General features: G+C 48.5%; 2 protein-coding genes across 2 annotated transcripts; one reads left to right on the top strand and one right to left on the bottom strand.

Moving 5' to 3' along the window:
* Positions 1 to 4,002: 4,002 nt before the first annotated feature.
* On the top strand, positions 4,003 to 6,005 carry LOC109763725 (nuclear transport factor 2). Its single transcript, XM_020322589.4, has 2 exons — positions 4,003 to 4,384; positions 5,686 to 6,005. Exons 1-2 carry the CDS (start codon positions 4,091 to 4,093, stop codon positions 5,758 to 5,760), a joined length of 369 nt encoding a protein of 122 aa, XP_020178178.1. The 5' UTR covers positions 4,003 to 4,090; the 3' UTR covers positions 5,761 to 6,005.
* A 654-nt stretch (positions 6,006 to 6,659) lies between these two features.
* On the bottom strand, positions 6,660 to 8,999 carry LOC109763723 (uncharacterized). The gene is made up of 2 exons (XM_020322588.4): positions 8,390 to 8,999; positions 6,660 to 7,093 (listed from the first exon to the last, which is right to left on the bottom strand). Exons 1-2 carry the CDS (start codon positions 8,733 to 8,735, stop codon positions 7,062 to 7,064), a joined length of 378 nt encoding a protein of 125 aa, XP_020178177.1. The 5' UTR covers positions 8,736 to 8,999; the 3' UTR covers positions 6,660 to 7,061.
* Between the last annotated feature and the right edge of the window lie 11,444 nt (positions 9,000 to 20,443).

Here is a 20,443-nt window from a genome sequence, read left to right as displayed (position 1 = left end):
AGAGAATCAACAAGTTTGATTGGCTAGGGAGAGAGATCAGGCGAAAATGGAGCTTAGAGCATCAATGGAGCTTGGAGGTGGAAGAGGTAGTCAACTCGGATAAGAAGACTTCCCTTATATAGTGAAATAATAAATCCAACCGTTATCCACCAACTCAGCCCGCGAAGAGCGGTACTACCGCACCAGACATGCGGTACTACCGCAAGGCCCTGCGGTACTACCGCTGGCAAGGCAGGGGCTAGACCAGACCTATACCGCAGAGGCAGAGAGCGGTAGAACCGCTGGCGCGGTACTGCGGCGCCCCCTTGCGGTACTACCGCAAGGCAGGAATAGTCTAGGCTGAGAAGGCACGGACATATAAAAATACATCCGTGACTACTTCCACTGAGTTTTGATCTATGCAAAAATCTGACACTGTACTACCGCAAGACCGGAGCGGTACTACCATGTAGGGCGCGGATGTAAAAAAATTACATCCGCCCCTATTTCCGCTCATGCTGCTGTGCCTGGCCAGAGCTCACGGTACTACCGCGCCCATGGAGCGGTACTACCGCGTAGGGCGCGGATGTAAAAAATTATATCCGCCCCTACTACCGCTCGAGCAGCTGCGCCTGGCCTGAGGCCAAGGTACTACCGCTCACAAGGAGCGGTACGTACTACCGTGAGCACCTACTGTACTACCGTGCTGGAGGCCGATACTACCGCAAGGGCCTGCGGTAGTACAGCTCTGGAGAGCAATACTACCGCCTGCCTCAGTTCAGCAACATTAGGAGTCCTTCATTTTGCAGAGACACGGAGAGACGAAGGATGCTCCAAAGAGCTAAAGGAAAGGTGGTGCAAAAAGGGACAAACGTGTATGTGTTGATTCCACCCAAACCTTTCCAACGCGGACCCCCTCTTAATAGTACGACTTTCCTATGACTCAAATCCACCGAAAAGAAACGAACAGAACGCCGTCTTCAATAGTCTTCGAGGGGCACTAAATCGTCTTGTGTTTAGACATGATATATCTGAAATGCTCAATGCACATGATTAGTCCGCAAAAGCATTGTCATCAATCACGAAAACTACTAAGGGATAAATATGCCCTTACATCCTAAAGCATCTTCAAGGGCAAAAACATAAATATACTATATTTGTCCGACGGTTGGTCACTATACCTGGGCATAACTTGGGTCGGAACTAGCAAAGCCTGAAGCAGGAAACCTAGGCCCGGGCAGCGGGCCTAGTGTCTAGGCCCAAGCCAGGCCCATCCATCAACAAACCCGTTGGGCCTCGGACTGGGCCTCTTCCTTAAATTGCAAAAATGACAAGCCTGAGCCCGCCCCGGCCCGGCCATCAAGCTCAAAAACTAGGCCCAGGGTTGGCCCGTGGGCAAGGGCAGGTCGGGCCGGGTTAGGCTTTTTCGGGCCGGATGGCCAGGTATAACGGTCACCTAATAGCCACATTCAAATAATCTTTATTTGTTCACTCCTTTCTTTTCTAACATTTTTCCTCCGGGACATTGAAATAATTTAAAGATAAATATGACAGCACAATATTAATTCAAATATAAACATTATAATCCAAAATAAATTTCTCAAATTACATGGTTCATAAATTCAATTTACTCGGCCACATGCTCTAATTGTTTGAAGAACACAGACATGCTTCACTAGATCATTTAGTAGTTGTGTGTGAGTTCCTTGATTATGAATCTAATGATGCATCTCCATAATTTTCAAACTAAACCACGACTTGTTATGGGAGGGAATGTATCTGGTGCACCCGCCCTTATGGTGCTATCGATGCACTGGATGACGTAGATCTCAAAATGTTTGAAAAGATCTAGAAAAAAATATAGCACATAGAACTTATATTATAGTTTCGAATTTTTCATTTCTGCTTTTTGAAGTATGTTTTGAATTTTGATTTGAAATTATTTGACAACATACATTAATATTGTGTGGATGTGCTAATTTTCTTTCAAAATTTTCTGTACATTTTTAAATGTGCTACAGGAGTTCGATCCACCAGTTGCACCACAAGCACCACTGCACCAGATATTCTCCCTAATAGGAGGTTGGCAATTCACCCATGACCTTGTTTCTTTGTTTTTTAATGTTTTTTGATTTCTTTTTTCTTTTTACTTTTGAATAATTCCAAATATTCTAAATAAATATATTACAAAAAATGTTAACCAAGCATTTGAAAAATGCTAACTGTCTATAGAGAAACTTTTTATGAAAAAAAGTTGATCGTGTATTTTAAAAATGTTAATCGAGCATTCAAGTATTTTAAAAAAAGTAATCAAGCGTTTCAAAAATGTTAAATGTGTATAGGAAATTTTTTGACCATGTATTCAAAAAATGTTTAACATGTATTTGAAAATGGTTAATCTTTATTTTTTTAAGAAACACCTGTAACTTTATTCATACTCATAAGGATTACAGGTACACTGATTTTGACCTAAGATCCAAAAAAATACAAAGTAACTCCTATGACTAAGGATTATAATGAAATCTCTTGAAAACACCTTCTTCACGGTATCAATCTCTGCTTTAAGAAATACTCCAAAGACTTCGGTAAAGAGGCTGCAATTAGACTAGAGCAACGACGTTGTCACTCTTTCACCCCGCACCAACATTACCAATAATAATTTTTGAAAGAACCTTGAGTCGCCCATCCAAAAAGCGTACTTGGGCCGGGGTTGATCCCCTAAAGTGTAGGTCATCGAGTCACTTTATCTTATCATGGTGTCGATGAAAGATTTCATCTTCACAAAGAATCAGACCAACAAAAAACTTGACACAGCAACACAGACTAATCAGATCTGAATAATAGGATCTGCAAGGACAAAAAACTCTCAACCTCATGACATCGTCAAAAGAACGAGAGGAAAGTTATTCTCACAAAACTATAATGATCACTAGACGTTGAAGAAGAATATAGAGGTATTGAAGATCCGAGGTCCCCCCACCTCTCAGTGCCAAGATGGCACCAGAGGTGAGGGGACCTAAATTTCTCAGATGTCGACGGCGACTGCGGCACCAAAAAGTGAAAAATGTTGATCAAGCATTTAAAAAATGTTATATGTGTATAGGAAAATGTTCACCATGTATTCAAACCAATTTGATCTTATATTGTATGAAAATGTTAAACTTGAATTAAAAAATAATAATCAAGCATTTAGAAAATATTAAATGTATAAATAATTTTTTGTATTAAAAATTGTTAATCTTGCATTTGAAAAAATGTTAATCAATCATTCGGAAGATGTTGAATGTATATAGAAAAAATGTTAACCATATATTAAGAAAATTTAATGTTATGTTTAAAAAATATTAATAAAGAATTTGGAAATGTTTAGAATGTGTAAATAAAAAATGTTGACCATGTATCCAAAAACTTTTAATATTTTATTTGAAAAATGTTAGGCAAGCATTTGCAAAATGTTAAATATGTGTATAGAGAAAATGTTGACCATGTACTCAAGAAATATTATAATTATATTTACAAAATGTAAAACGTGTATTAGAAAAATATTCTAAACATATAAAAAATGTAGAATGAAAACCAAAGAAACAAATAAAAAGTAAAAATGAAAACCCAAAAAGAAAGAAGAGAAACCAAATAAAAAAAAGAAAACCAAAAAAATAAGTGCAAATAAAATGGAATAAATGAAAACCGAGAAAGCAACAAAGGAAAACAAAGAAAGCCGATGAAAAATGATAAGGAAAGAAACAAAATAACAAAAATCGAGGAAAAATAAAAATACAATGAAAATCATGAACGATATAAAGAAGCGCTCGTCAACTAGTTACTCCTAGTAAATGCGCACTGTCTTCTCTAACAAAAAGAGGTCTGGGCTTGACTCTATGGGCTGCTTAGCCATGGTAGAGATAGGCTCGCTACACACACGTTCGGGCCATCAAGCGATAATCTCGTAATTCTAAAAAAAAAATCAAGCGATAATCTCGTCGCGTCGTTCGTACGCAGTCAAAAACGTTCCTAACGCGACCGGACGCCTCCGCAAACCCCCTTTTCCCCTTAAAGGAAAAAAAGGCCTCCGCAAACCCTAACCTCACGGGCGGCGGCGGCGGCGGCAGAGATGGACCCCGACTCAGTGGCGAAGGCGTTCGTCGAGCACTACTACCGCACGTTCGACACCAACCGGGCGGCGCTGGTGGGGCTGTACCAGGAGGGCTCCATGCTCTCCTTCGAGGGCGAGAAGTTCCAGGGAGCCGCCGCCATCGCCACCAAGCTCACCTCCCTCCCCTTCACCAAGTGCGCCCACACCGTCGTCACTGTCGACTGCCAGCCCGCCGGCCCCACGGGCGGCATGCTCGTCTTCGTCTCCGGATCCCTCCAAGTCGACGGCGAGCACCACATCAAGTTCTCCCAGGTACGGCCCCGTTGCTTTGGCCCGATCTAACGATTCCTGCTCCCTCCAAATGTTCGGATTGAAGCGTGGCATCGTTACTGGATCGGACGCCTCGCTGCATACTTTTGCGCTTAGACCTCCGTTCTGAAATGGTCCACGATGCTTGCTTGCGGATGCTGCGGATGCTGTGAATGAATTGCTAGATTTCCATCAGGCATGTTATGTGAATATGTGGGTTAGAACTGGCTCGTGAGTGCTGTAGATTTGTTTGATTTGGTCTCTGGTTAATGTCTATTGCCCTGTAGATTGAAATGCTATGAGCTTACTCTCAGGATCTAGTGTCACCCTGCGATTGTAATGTCTTGGGATCTTATATTTGTCAGGAGCTTAGTTTGATTTTACGTTCTTTACAAAGTCTGTACGATTCTTAATGTGGTCTGCACCATTAATAGTAGTACTTCTTCCTGCGGCAACAGGTTTCTTCAGTGTTACCGCTTACCCTTCATTTATGCCTTTTTTGTATGCTCGCCCCTGATCTCTTTGTGGAGGGATTGGGATATGTGTAATTTATCTTTAGTATTCAGTGACAGTGCAGGTTTACTTTCAGCCGAACAAATAAAATCAGGTGTTTTCTTTGTTTAGGAGGACACACATGTCTATTTTGCATGTTTGTTCTTCTGACTGCTGTAGAATCATATCATGAAATTTCATAAAGTTCTATACTAATGTTTCTGTATTTTCCATTTTTCCTACTTAAACTATTAGCTGATCCCTGCACTATACCTTGTCAGTGTTCTTGCACAGAACTGCAGCTACTATTTACTCCTTGTCGTGCAAACTGTACCTATGTTATATCTTATCATTTATGGACACAAAATAGGATGTTCTCTCTAGTACATGCATTATGATTAAATGAATTAGATCAAATTCTGATCATTGACATTGCCACAATGTTTGGAGTTCGAGCTAAATATTCCTAGATCACCTCCAATATCTCATCTTTTGTATGTTATTTCTGTGAAAATACTGCACATGCTACTGCATGTATGCTTTCATATCTGACAATGTGCTTGCATTGTTGGATTTGTGTCTCTGGCAGATGTTTTGTATTTTACCATGATCCGTGGAATTTATGGGTGTGCCTTCAAAGATGATTGATATGAATTCCTATATCATGCTAACTTTTTTTCTTCATGTATTTTTTTGTTGATATGTGACTGTTTGGGCGTGCGTGTCCAAATTTGTTGGAAAGGTTATGTTTGACATGCCCATTGGGCTCCTGCTTTTTGCTTGCTAACATGACAACCCGCTGTTTGCTGCAGATGTTCCACTTGATGCCAATCGGACCAGGGAACTTCTATGTGCACAACGACATGTTCCGCCTGAACTACGGCTAAGAATCTTACCAAAGGTCGTGCTTCCCCATGGAAGACAGAATGTTCTGCAAAACAAACAATTCGGTTGTGGTTTTTGTGTTTGATGGTGAAAAACTTTGTGGTGCTTTCATGCCAACAGCTTATGAAATCCACTGAGGATGAAACATAACAAAACACCCTGTACTATGGGTCTGCGTCTGAAATTGTATCGTGGTTATTCTTGTATCAATGTTATGTGGAGGTCATGGGAAAAACTTAGCAGTTCAGTTCTTGTGTGCGCTCCTCACTTCTGCAGTAACCATTTTATCTTTGTTGTCTGATTCTGTGTTTGATCTTCTCTTGGTTTCTGTGCTCCTCCCTGATGCTGACGGTCATACGTGAGAAAGGAGCCCAGTTGCTTGCCGTTGCGGAAGAGCTGGCTGAACTTTGCTTCTGAGGGTGCTCTCCTCTTGCTTTCACGGCCCCTACATTCGACCTGACCTCACAACCTTTCAATTCGTTGGGCCTCAGGGTGCCCATTTTAGAGCTCAAGTCAGGGTCCAGTATCTGCAGTTACATGTAGCAATCTCATAGCTCTTCTGGGTCCAGGAGAAGAGGCACTTTCGTGAAGGCCCCTTGTTAAGCCTTGCTAGCTCAGGCTAGGACAAGGACAGGTCAAGTTCAAGAAGAGGAGACAGATGGTAGTGCAAATCAAAAGCCAGACGCCACTACAACCGGATTGGACAAACCATAGGGTCTTCTCACTATACAGGAAGGAAAAACCTATGATCAAAATCATACAAGTCAAATTTCAAGTACAGGAAACATTGCTAACCTTCTACTCCATTGATCAGAGTATGCATATTGCAGTTTACTCCTTTCAAACAAAAGCAGGAGAATGTCAAAGGAGTATTACCGTTGGAACTCGGTCACCCTTCTCATTCTTGAAAATGAAAAGTTCATTTATGGTCAACATCGTACAAGTTTCAAGTTTACATGGCATTACAAGCATTCCACCGTCGAAAGAAACTATCCAATTTGCGGCCATTCCTCACAAACAGATACAAACTTATCCGGAAACACGGAATTTCCTGTCATTCTGGGAAGAAACAGAGGCTCTTCCATTTCTCAAACAATCATAAGCCTCGCGTAACAATTACACCAGAGCATTCTTCCCATATGTACAAAGTTTGCTGTCAAGATGTATCCTCCTAGTTATAAGTATACAACCATTTAGACTTGTTGCATTTGTTACATGGTAAAAGTTGCCCAGGAAGGAAAATACTGCTGCCCAAACTCGTGTGCTTCTTCTGTACATCGCTGCTCCGCATTCGACTTCACGTCTACATGAATGGAGGCTTGGGGAATATATGCCCTGTGACAATGAAAAGGGCAAGTTATATACTGTTGTATTGGATAGTTGAGCAAGCAATAGATTGGCAAAAAGTCTTGGCAGCAAGATAGTGACATATGGCACAGCACTATTTTAGTAGCAATGAAGGATATGGAAAGGAATTACATTGATATCATCATATTGTAACATTGGATCTTGAGGGTACACTTAAATCTATGAGCATTATTTATTACAGGAATATTACGGTAGAGATTCTGGCGTGTGAATCAAAATGATCAAGAGCAAATCGTGGTTGGTGGGGCAACCAAGGTTCACCTTGAGCACAATTGCTCACTAGGTAGACAGTCTCTAATCAAAATACTAAAAACTGTCTATTTCGAAAGTCTGCCCTTATTGGAAATGCAAGGGTGACAGCGACATGTTAAAATAATAAAGGTTAAGTTCCAAAATTTTCTTCTCTTGTTTTTTTCGTTCAAGAGACCAGGACATATTGTTTTCCGGCAAGATTTTCGATCCTTACGTATTCTTGTTATGAAGTTTATATCCTAAGAACCCTACCCATGTCCTGTCAACATTAGCCAAGATATAAAGTTTCTTTTTCTTGTCTCCTGCTTAACAAGCACCAAAGCGCATAGGCAATCAAATCCCACCTTCACTTTTACATATACATTTTGACTTTATATGTTTACCTACTGCTCCTTTCCCATCTTTGATTTCATACGGTCATCAAGGCAGCTATACTATTCCCCCTCGTTTAACTCATCAAGCAGCAACACCAGGGAGTCTTTCTTGATCTAAATTACAGAAAAACATTATCCAGGCAATAAACACGCAGTGGCATGCACCAGCAGTCACTGGTTTGCTTGCTTTTCCTTTCCCCTTCTCTAGGAGATGGGGCAGGGATGGCGGGTGCTTCAATCCTAAGTTAATCTCAATTGCCCAGGGAGAGAGGAAAAGCTTTTTGTGAAATCATAATTTCTGCATCATCAACGCGCATATACGATGCCCTCATGAAGAGAATTGGTAGACCAATCCTAAAGTTTCAGTTTGATCCGCACGAGGAGCTTCATAATTATAATCATTTAGAACAATTTAAACGGGGCCATAGATGCTTCAAATTTGGGCAGAACTTAAGCGAAGGCGGCCAATTCGGCGCGTTGTAACCCCGATCGAGCCCAGAAACAGCACCAATCCTCGTGTCTGTTCCCAATTACGCTAACATTTACACGAAATCGAATCGCGATATCGAACAACCCAGAGCGCAGGAAAGACAAGCCGTCCCCTCGGGGATGACGCGGAAGAAAGGGGATCACGTACATGTGGAGGCGTCCTTATGGGGCGAGGAGGAGGAGCATGCGGCGGGCCAGCAGAGGATGGCCCTCCAGATCCCGGAGAGGTTGGTGAGGAAGCCGACGAAGAGGAAGACGCAGGCGAGGCCGACGACCCAGGGCATGAGGAAGAAGCCGAGCATGAAGGTGACGGAGCCGCAGAGCATGAGCGCCATGGAGGCGCCCAGCATCATGGACGCCACCCCGGCCGCCGTCACCTGCCGCGGCTCCTCCCCCGGCCCGAGCGGCGACCGGAGGATGGTGAGCAGCAGCGCGCCCAGCTCGTAGAGCAGGCGCGACTGGTGCGCCTCCGCCGCCGCAGCCGCCGTCCTCATGCTTCCTCCGCCGCCGCCGCGCGGGAGCCCGGGGCCTCGAATCGTCGGAGGAGGGGGGCGGGACGAGGCGGAACAGCGGGGTTTGCGCTGGTGTTCGGGGTCGGGGGGTGCGTTGCGTTGTGGGGTGGGTTTGGTTTGCGCTCGCTTTCGTTGCTGCGGATGCGGAAAGGGAAAAGGAGCGTGGGCGACGGTGAAATAGAGGGGGGTTGGGGACGGGACGGGATGGGTCTGCCTGCCACCGTCTCTCCCGCGAGAGGATAATGGTGGAGGCCGAATGAATAAAAATGAATGAATGCTCGTGCAGTCGTGCTGACCAACAGAATACAGAATACGCTGCTACACTAGTCTATTCTTTACGTTATCGTGTTGGTTAATTGTTCCCGTTATACGACGTGGATAACTGTGCGGCCAGACTTGATAGGCTGCTAGGCTGGCCGTTGTTCATCGTCACAAGCCAAGGGCGCCCGCCATGGGTACGTACGCCAAGGGTACGTGCCAAACTCTTTTTTTTTTAACATCAGTATACAGACACAAGCTATATATATATATATATATATATATATATATATATATGCGCATACCTATAAACGCACACATGCACATCTTAAAAAAATCAAAACAAGATTATAAAGATGGTTCGTTTCGATGTGGACAAAATAAGGTTATGAAAAATAGAAGCAGCAACTCGATAAGAGCATCTACAGCGGGCGCCCCAAAGCTGCCTTAAACGCCCGGGCGGGCCGTCCGGTCACTAACCGGTCATAAAATTTTGACCTAGCCGAACACCTCAAATATGCCTCAAACGCCCGGGCTGATCAGCACCCCTCATATCTAGCCCAAATATGGTGGCCCGGACGCGTCGGCCTGGCCTGCTATGGCCCACAATGACCCCACTCTAGCCCCCACAAATATATGACGACCGACGAGCAAACCCTAGTCAAACTCAGTCTGTACTCACTCGACCTCTCCACTTCTCCCCCAAATCCACTTCGTCTTCCCCCGCACGCCATGTCCGACAGTGAATCCGACCTATCGCAGGAGGAGCTAGCGCTCTGCATTGCCCTCCGCCGGTCGCTGCTGGATCGGGGCGGCATCTCCTCTTCCGGGGCATCAACGACTGGCCGGGTGGGCAGCAGCAGCAGCAGTTCGGCGGCGCTCCGCACTCGTCCGACGCGGTCCCTGCCGACCCCTGTCAGGAGGCACCCAGCACCGCCCGCTCCTGCCCCTCCGAGGCGGCACCGGGTGCTGTTGCTGGCGGAACCGCAGCCGGAGTCTATGGGCCGCGCGTATCGCCTTGCAAAGAAGCGGGTGGTGGAGGCGGCTAACAGCCGCGGATGGATCGAGCAGATCCGCGCCACAGCCAGTTCCCTCAGCCAGCGACGACGACGAGGACCTCCGCACCTCCATCCGCCGCTCGTACACATCCGCGGAGACGGAAGCCCGTCGCCGCCGCCGCAAAGATGCGAAGGCGCTCCGCGTGGCGCGGGAGGAGTAGGAGTGGTTGGTGAGGCAGCGGGCGACGGCGATGGAGAGAGCCCCCACGACTCTGGGAGGAGTAGACACGCGAAGCCCGTTGCATGGCGGGCATCATCATCTCCTCCTCCTCCTCCTCCGTTTCAGACAGCGACGACGATGACGACGCGCTCGGAGCCGCTGACGCCTACGCCGAGACCCCAAGGGGAAGCGTCCGGCATGGAGGAAGTGGTGAAATCCCCTCCCCTCCCGGTTTTAGTTGATTTTTAGTACTGTTAGTAATGAACTCGGGCGACATCTTATGTATCAGAGTATCAGACTATGTTATGTATGCCCGATTGCTATGTTTTATGTTGAAGTACGTAGAAACTCTGTCTGCATGGTTTTGTATGGATTTGGGGTAGGACATATGAGGGATGCGGTTGTAGAACAGGAGAAATGAGGTCCACCCGGTCACCTTCAGTGGACGCGCTCGGGCACGTCCACAGTCGTATAGTGGGGGCAAATTAGATGACCGCAGCTGTAGATGATCTAACTTGTGATGTTGGATTCGACATGAGGTGGCCCCGGCGGGCAACGGGAGATACCAAGTCGGTCTAGACCGAATGTCAAATACTCCCTCTGTCCTATGTTATATAAGAGCATCTACAGCCGGACCTCGCAAACCCACATCATACGCCCGGGCGGGCCGCCCGGTCACGTTTTTTCGACCCAGACGGACGCCTCAAACGGGTCTCAAACGCCTGGGCTGACCGGCACCCCCATATCCATCCCAAATATGGGGCGGATACGGGGGCGCTCGGGCACGCCCGCCACGTCGGACCCGACCCATGCTTGCCCACCCGACCCCACTTATATTTGTCCCCATCCGCTCGCCGGAGCAAACCCTAGCCACTTCACTCCACTCCCCTCGTCTCCCCTCCGCCACCCGAGCTCACCTTCGTCGGATTCCGGCCTTCTCTGCCATGGCAGACAGCGGATCGAACTCAACCAGTCTGGATCCATCGACTGGGGTGTCATCCCGTGTGGGTTGGAGGAGGCAATGGCAGTCCGCATTGCACTCCGCCGCTCCCGGGAGGACAGCGCCCGACCGAGGACGGATCTGACGCCACGACGCCCTAGCGTTGGCTCACCGGGCGCTCGGTCCTCTGGTGCTGGATCCTCGCGGTCCCGACAGGGAACACCCTTCTTCCCCATTACCGGTCGGACAGACTATGAGTCCCACCGGGAACGGGCGGCCCGCCGTGGGAAGGAGAGGATAAGGGCCGCCGAGGCCCGTATTGCGGCGGAAATGGCGGCGGCGGAGGCGGCTCACGGGCGACCGCAGAGGAGGAAGCCATCCGTGCTCGCATTGTGAAGAAACGGCAGCGAAAGAACACACACACCCTCGCCCGAGAGCAGAATCGGGCAGTCCGTGCCATGGCCGGACTGCTGCCGAAGGAGGACATCGGCGGCGAGGACAGCTCCGGTGCAAGCAGATCCGACTCGATCCGTACTGCGTCTTCGACCAGTACTTCTGCGAGAAGGACGACAAGGACGCTGGGAAGGGCAAGGGCAGCCGTGGATGAACTCCACCATAGCCAAACATGCCAAATTTTAGTAGTCCGATGGCATGTTAGTGTAGTGTGATGGGGTAGCCGGACGATGCGTGTGCGTTGACGTAGTTACATGAGTTTATATGAATTTGAGATGGTGTTTGAGGGGCCGGATTTGCCAAGTCCGGGTGTAGATGCTCTAAGATCGTTTTGCAACGCGACCATGTGCTTGGTTCTTCGATGCCTTCGATATCATATCAGTGATTCCGTTTCAAAAATAATATGATTCCGTTTAAAAAAAAAATATCATATCAGTGACGGGCGAATGACGACCGGAGACGATGCAGAATGCCCTCTCCGCGAGCCCTCGATCGGGAGTCCAGTCCCCAGTGGCAATCTTTTACTCATTTCTTGCGCTGAATCTTAGGTTTACTCTGGCGCACACCCGCAAGCATGTCACGTACTCGCATTTGGTCAACCGAGAGATCGAGAGATTCGACATTACTTATACTTACTTTGCACGACGACGGAGATATCCTCCAGCCTACAGCGATCAGAAATGATATTCTTCGCCTCTTTCTTTAGGATAAATATAAACAAATAAACAGATAGTGAGCAGGTATGAGGAAAAACTTGGATTAAATTATGGAGGCACGAGGACACGCGGAATCTTTCTTTCCCAAGAAACACCGACACGACGAGCGCAGAGTAGAACCGAAGCATCATTTCTCCTGTGCGCGTACGCGATCTGCTTTTCCCAGCTTAGACGCTAATTAACGGAGACACGTCCGTCGTCAAGCCACTACCTTTGTCAGATTGACTCATTAGGATGCTCAGGCCCAGTTTTTTTTCCAAAATCTGGAGATTTTTTCAGAATCCAATCCCTATCTAGCTTCTTCTAGATTCCGACCTCCAAAGATTCTGAAAGAACTTGAGTAGGGGTCGGATTCTGAGAGAATCCCCAGATTCTGGCATAAGAACTGGGTCTGAAACGGAGGGAAAGTTGCCTTCACGTTGTAGAGAGCAACTTTTACTCTCTTCGTCTCATAATATAAGGGGCGCTACTCTGCGCCGGCGCACCGGCCCAAACGATTCGGCCGGTCGCGCTAGGACCGTACGATGCAATGACTGCTAGCCGCCAGATGTGTCTTCTCGCTTTGTTCCTTTTCTCCATCGTCTTCCTGAAAATTTGCAGCGCCACACACCGCAGCGAGAGGCGGCTGCGTGAGTGCCCATCGACCTCCGCCGTAATTTGCCGCCCTGCCGCCAGTCGCCGCCCTCGTCGGTGGTCAGCGCCTCCCATACGTTTCTCGTCAGTCGCCAACCGGGTCGCCGCCCTCGCTACCGTGCTGCGTCAAATCTCCTCCTCCCCCCTCCCACCGACCGCCGTTTGAGCAGCCCCGGTGACCTTGCAGCTCGCCTCGCAGCGGTGGCCGTCGCAGTTTGCCGCGGTGACCTGTCACGGCTCAAAAAAAGCTTCGGTTGTTGCAGCTTTGGAATTGCTGGTTCCAGCAAAATTAGATACTGGTTGAAGCAAATTTTCTTCCCAGTTGTATCAAAAATTGCTTTGCATCTCTGAAAGACATGGGCTCTAGCAAAAAATCCAAAGGTTCCAGCAAAAAAAGGTGCTGGTTGAAGCAAAACTGCTCGTCGATTGTATCAAAAATTGCTTGCAGATCCATCGAAGAAGAAAGCCATTGCCGCCGTGAACAAACACCGCCATGGGTGAATGTAGCAAAATTTATCTTCAACTCCAATAAAATCATAACATGGTTGTAGCAAAAAACGACTGGAAAAACAGGTGATGTCGTGGAGGTAGATGTAGCACAAATCCGCAAAACACCTGTAGTAACAAAAATAAAAAACAATTGTAGCAAAATGGTTCGCCGGTTCCAACAAAAATTAACGTTGTAGCATGATTTTGATGGGTGGGTGGTAGCAAATACATGGGCTGGTTCCAGCAAAAAAAAACATGCTGATAGCAAATCCTGCTGCGGCGGCCATGGAGAGGAGCACAACCAGCCGAGGGCGGCCATGGCGACAAAGCGCTGGTTGCCGCACGCTCGCGCTGATGGATGGGCAGCCGCTCGCTGTACCGGCGTGAGGCGGGTGGATAGTGGCCGGCCGCTGGAGCAACGCGGGCAGGTGGTGGTGGGCTCGCCGGAGCAAGGATGCGGCGGCGCGAGCCAGAGGCAGGCGAGATGTGAGCGAGAGGATGCGTGGATGAGGATGTGCGGTTGCTGGGATAAGTATGTGGGTGCTGGGTATTGCGCGTGGGACCCATGGCCATGTGGTGTGCGTGAGGCACTGCAGCAGTTGTGCTGTGCACGACGAGAGCGGCGCGACCGGCCGAAAGTTTGGCCGGCGCGCTGGATACAAGCATTTCCCTAATATAAAAGCGTTTTTGACACCAGAAGGAGAGAATAGTTAACTATAGTATTACAAGGATTACGGGTTACCCGTTGTGTTTGCAAAACTTAAAAAGGGTTAGTCGTTGTTGACTGCTCCGAGGAGATGGACGAGGATAAACACGAGGGCGGAAGGAATTACCTGTCGTGCTCACCCCGGGTAAAAATATCCAAGGAAAAAGGGTGGAGGTGAGCTGATTTGGCGCGTGACATGGCAGCGACAGGAATATCATATCGATCGATTCCCCATTGACAGGAACTGTAACGGTGGACTATTTGGCGTAAAGCCGTAAAACCATGATTGAATCCGGCCCACCTGTCGCTTCACGGTTTCCGTAATTCTGCTAGTAATCCCTCAAAAAAAAAGCTAGTATAAAAAGAAAATCTTGACCGGAAAAGGAGCGATCGAGCTAGCCGGTGCCGAAACAATGTGTTCACTACGGCACTACCGCACGGAACTGGCTCGTAGTACCAAAATCACCTGTTTACCTTTGTTTTTTTGCTTGTTTGAGGGTCACCAGTTGGAGCATTTAGAGCCGAACTTGACAAATCCGATTCCTCAAACATCTACGGGCAGTGACCGGTCACGCCTTAAAAAATCATTCCACATTCGGATGCATTAAATTAAAAACCTCAAATCCATATTATTACACGCAATGCAGCGATCTTTGAGCGAAACCTCTCCGGTTCCGCTCCCCGCTCGCTTGGCTCCACCCTGGCAATGTCCGGCGGCCGGCTGCGCTCCTCAGAGTGTTGGTCCGGTCGCCGGCAAGGTAGAGTATAGGGCATGCGACACGAGCCGCCGACGTCCTCCACGATGCGGTTGCGGCGCCCGAATTGATGCGCCATACGGGGCACCCAAGAATGCGACTCCGTCTTGCCGACGTCCACCGTCGCGAGGGCTGCCGCCGCCTCCCCATGCCCGGTGCCTGACACGGCGGGCATGCCGTGCCATGTTCTTGTCGGACGAGGCCCATGGTGCGTCCTGATGCTCGGCGCGCCAACGGAGGGGTTGCGCGTCCGCGACCACGCCCGGACGCCAGACGGACCGCACCGCCTCCGGCGAGGCAGTTACGGCTGGCTAGCGCCGGATCCATGCATCATTTGGGCGGACGCAATGGATTCTCGACGGAAGGAGTCCGAGTGCTGTCGTGCACAAGCCTCCTCTCGGGTGCGGCGGAGCGCAAGCCGGACGACCATCTCCTCCTCGGGAACGCGTGGGATGAACTCGGGGTCGACGGACCTGGAGGTGAAGGACTCGGATCCGCTGCTCGCCATGCCGGAGACGGCCGGAAGTCGCCGGAGACGAGGTTAGGTGGCGGTGGGGAGTGGAGAGGAGTGGAGTGAAGTGGCTAGAGTTTGGTCCGATGAGCGGATGGAGAGGAATATATGTGGGACCGCGTGGGCAAGCGTGTGCCTGTCCGACATGACGGGCGTGCCCGGACACCTCATATCCGCCCCATATTTGGGCTAGATATGCATATCCGTTTCATATTTGGGCTGGATATAAGGGATGCCGGTAGCTCGAGCGTTTGAGGACCATTTAAGAGGACCGTCAGACTCAAAATTTTAAGACCAGACAATAACCAGGCCATCCCGACGTATGAGGCGGATTTAAGGCACACGGTCGTAGATGCTCTTACCTTATTGCTTTGCTCCGATGCTCCGTTTCATCTCGGACGTGGGGTTCTACGTCTACCGTGTGTACATACGTGCTTGAGCGCGGATCGCCCGAGGCAACGTATGGGCGCGCGAACGAGAGGAGGGGAGGTCGTGCAGTAGAGTGGGGCCTCTTGCTCGGGTCGACGTCACATGTTAATTACTTCCAACTTCCAACGTCACAAGTTTACTTCAAAAATCTTGGATGCTGGATGTTGGTCACGTGCGTGCGGGGAAGACGCAACGAGCCCGGGAAGCGAGGGAGGGAGGTGGCTGGGTTGAGTTCACGCCATGTCTCCGCGTCGGTGATTATTTTTATCATTGTCAGACATGGCTGCCCACTCGTCGAGAAGAGAACCTACTCGTGACATGAAAATTACTCCATCTATAAATAAATATAAAAGCATTTCAAATATGATCGCGAGCAGCACGCTTCCACCGCTGTCAGCCGCATGGGAACACCAGACTCTAACTTAGTACTATCTCCGTCCGGGTTTATTGGTCTTCATTATATTTCGTGCCAAATTTTAACCATAGATTAAACTAACAAAATGTTCACGCATGTCATCAAACATTATATTTTTGAAAACTACGTTCAAATACGAATCCAATGAGATAATTTTTCTTGACATGCATTAACATTTTGTTAGTTAAATCTTTAGTCAAAATTTGGCACAAACTACAAAGGGGACCTATAAACCAGGATGGAGGTAGTAAAGGAGATGGTTCGTTCGTCTGTGTTGTGTTGCGGTGTGATTGGTGTGTTGCAAGACAAGAGGGCATGGGCATTGTTGAAAGGAATATTTAAATTAGTGCCCCTGTTTCCTTAGTTGTGCTCACTTTTCCCTACGCTCCAAATTTTTACTAACTTTTCCCCTCTTCCTTAGCTGAAACTCTCACAAATGCTCATAGCGGGCGTTTGCCGTCTTGACCGTCCATTGACCGTTAATTGCTGACGAGTGGGGCCGAGTCTTCGTCTGACCGTTGCTTGCTGACGGGTGGGACCGCAAGGAGACACGTATTGGGCAGCTTGTCTGAATCTGAAACAGATCAAGACAGGCCACACCGCACCGCGCCGCCCCGCCCCCTCCGCCGGCGTCGTGCCGCGTCCATCGCAGTTGTTTCTGTTGGAAATATGCCCTAGAGGCAATAATAAATGGTTATTATTATATTTCTTTGTTCATGGTAATTGTCTATTATTCATGCTATAATTGTATTGTCCGGAAATCGTAATACATGTGTGAATACATAGACCACAACGTGTCCCTAGTAAGCCTCTAGTTGACTAGCTCGTTGATCAACAGATAGTCATGGTTTCCTGACTATGGACATTGGATGTCATTGATAACGGGATCACATCATTAGGAGAATGATGTGATGGACAAGACCCAATCCTAAGCATAGCATAAAAGATCGTGTAGTTTCGTTTGCTAGAGCTTTTCCAATGTCAAGTATCTTTTCCTTAGACCATGAGATCGTGCAACTCCCGGATACCGTAAGAGTGCTTTGGGTGTGCCAAACGTCACAACGTAACTGGGTGACTATAAAGGTGCACTACGGGTATCTCCGAAAGTGTCTGTTGGGTTGGCACGGATCGAGACTGGGATTTGTCACTCCGTGTGACGGAGAGGTATCTCTGGGCCCACTCGGTAATGCATCATCATAATGAGCTCAATGTGACTAAGGCGTTAGTCACGGGATCATGCATTGCGGTACGAGTAAAGAGACTTGCCGGTAACGAGATTGAACAAGGTATTGGGATACCGACGATCGAATCTCGGGCAAGTAACATACCGATTGACAAAGGGAATTGTATACCGGATTGATTGAATCCTCGACACCGTGGTTCATCCGATGAGATCATCGTGGAACATGTGGGAGCCAACATGGGTATCCAGATCCCGCTGTTGGTTATTGACCGGAGAGGCGTCTCGGTCATGTCTGCATGTCTCCCGAACCCGTAGGGTCTACACACTTAAGGTTCGGTGACGCTAGGGTTGTAGAGATATATGTATGCGGAAACCCGGAAGTTGTTCGGAGTCCCGGATGAGATCCCGGACGTCACGAGAGGTTCCGAAATGGTCCGGAGGTGAAGAATTATATATAGGAAGTCCAGTTTCGGCCACCGGGAAAGTTTCGGGGGTTACCGGTATTGTACCGGGACCACCGGAAGGGTCCCGGGGGTCCACCGGGTGGGGCCACCTATCCCGGAGGGCCCCGTGGGCTGAAAGTGGAAGGGAACCAGCCCTTAGTGGGCTGGGGCGCCCCCCTTGGGCCTCCCCCCATGCGCCTAGGGTTGGGAACCCTAGGGGGAGCTTCCCCCTTGCCTTGGGGGGCAAGGCACCCCTTCCCCCCTTTGGCCGCCGCCCCCCCTTGGAGATCCCATCTCTCTGGGCCGGCGCCCCCCAGGGGGCCTATATAAAGGGGGGGGAGGGAGGGCAGCAACCTACAGCCTTGGGCGCCTCCCTCCTCCCCTGCAACACCTCTCTCTCTCTCTCTCGCAGAAGCTCGGCGAAGCCCTGCCGGAGAACCGTTACATCCACCACCACGCCGTCGTGCTGCTGGATCTCCATCAACCTCTCCTTCCCCCTTGCTGGATCAAGAAGGAGGAGACGTCGCTGCACCGTACGTGTGTTGAACGTGGAGGTGCCGTCCGTTCGGCACTCGGTCATCGGTGATTTGGATCACGGCGAGTACGACTCCGTCATCCACGTTCATTGGAACGCTTCCGCTCGCGATCTACAAGGGTATGTAGATGCACTCCCTTCCCCTCGTTGCTAGTATACTCCATAGATGCATCTTGGTGAACGTAGGAAAATTTTAAAATTATGCTACGATTCCCAACAGTTTCCTCCACCCTATGCCCCTATTTCGTTTGTCGGCGACACCGCGTCTCCGCCAGATAGAGCCCACCTCCCCATCTGGGATTACATAGCGATGTTGAGTGAGGACGCCCGGAAGGCAGTCGACCGTGGAGAGGATTGGGTCGAATCCGCGGTAGATAATTCATGGATTAAACCTGGGTAAGCATCGTTTCCTCTCGAATTGACGTTCTAAGTCGTATTGTAGGCCATATTTGACTTCTGTTTGCTTGAATCGTTCGAATTTGTGCTCGATTTTACCCGGCTAACTGAAGCCTTTGTTTCAACAAAATAGGATTGATCCCGCGCTGGCTTTCCGGCTGGCGATTAGAATGGAAACTAGTGTGCTGCGTGGTACTAAACCGCATTTGATTTCATCATTTTTCTATCCCAAAGTGGTAGAAACCAGCATATTTTTCAAAGATTTGCGAGCTGAGCTCCGAAACACCTATCCCTGGAGTGATGCCGATGCTGTTGAACTGAATTACTTCAGCAGTGACGAGCAAAGATTTCTTCCACTAACTTGCGATGATCATATGCCGTTGCTTTTTGCTGGGATTGCTGGCTGCCGATTCGGTAAACTCCAAATCGATGTGCTTCAGCCACGCACAGAACGGGCGAAGGGGAAGGGAGTTCAGACATCATCTGTCTGTGCTAATAGCCAGCACCCCGGCACTCCTTGTAGGTCGACACCAAGTAAAGCAAGTGGTTCATGGAGCCACAACATGCCTGCTGCCAATTCTGGTTCCGATTCAGCTGCTGCTTCTCGTGTACCTTCTGCAGTTGGTGTAGAAGAAGATGCAGAACCTGACGAGGCAGTGCCTACAAATGATGATGAAGACGAGATGATGTTTCCTGAACTGGTCGATGTAGCCAGTCAGCAAGCAGTGGATGATGAATATACGGAGGAGCCCATCAAACAAGCTAGGTTTGATGACACTGACGATGAAGAGAAGGTGGAGAACATGGACAGCTTAATCGAGGATGAATACGATGGTGATGACATGCCAACAATCGAGTGGAACAGGGAAAAACCTGAGCTTAGTGTAGGTACCATTTTCCAAATAATGGTGGACTGTCGGAATGCAGTGACAACATGGTGCATTATATCTGGAAACACCTATAAGATTAAAAGGAGTGAGCCAGCAAGGTTCACAGTTTTTTGTCCATATCCTAGGTGTAGGTGGAAGTTGCATGCATCTCGTATGAGAAAGAGCAAATATATTCAGGTAATCCAAGTTCAGTTAGTAATTTAGTTTCAGATCATTGAGTAAGGTTTCTTAACTGTTTTTTACCCTTTTATTTTGTTTCAGATAAAGAAAAACCCACACAAGCACACCTGTCCACCTGGAGGGAGAGGGGGGAAGGCCAAAACCAAGCTAGCAAAAACTAGGTGGGTGGCAGATGCTATATTGGATTGGCTGAGAGAAGAACCTGGACTTGGTCCAACAACACTCCATGGGAAGCCTTTTGAGAAGTACAAGATAGAAATTCCTTACATGAGAATTTTCAATGCTAGGGAAAAGGCTCTTGACAGAATTAATGGTCAATGGAATGACAGTTTTCAGCTGCTTTACACTTTCAAAGCTGAAGTGGAGATGGCAAGTCCAGGGAGTGTTGTAGAGATTGACAAGCATACAGTTCCATTCAAAATAAAAGAGAAGTCATTTGAGAAGGAGTGCTTCAGAAGGGCTTTTGTTTGTTTCAAGGCTTGCTGGCAGGGGTTTCTAGATGGTTGCAGGCCCTATTTGGCTGTAGATGCTACACATTTG

Source organism: Aegilops tauschii, chromosome 5 (assembly GCF_002575655.3).
Source record: "Aegilops tauschii subsp. strangulata cultivar AL8/78 chromosome 5, Aet v6.0, whole genome shotgun sequence".
Classification (NCBI taxonomy): Eukaryota; Viridiplantae; Streptophyta; class Magnoliopsida; order Poales; family Poaceae; genus Aegilops; species Aegilops tauschii.
This window is presented reverse-complemented; position numbering and strand designations above follow the sequence as displayed.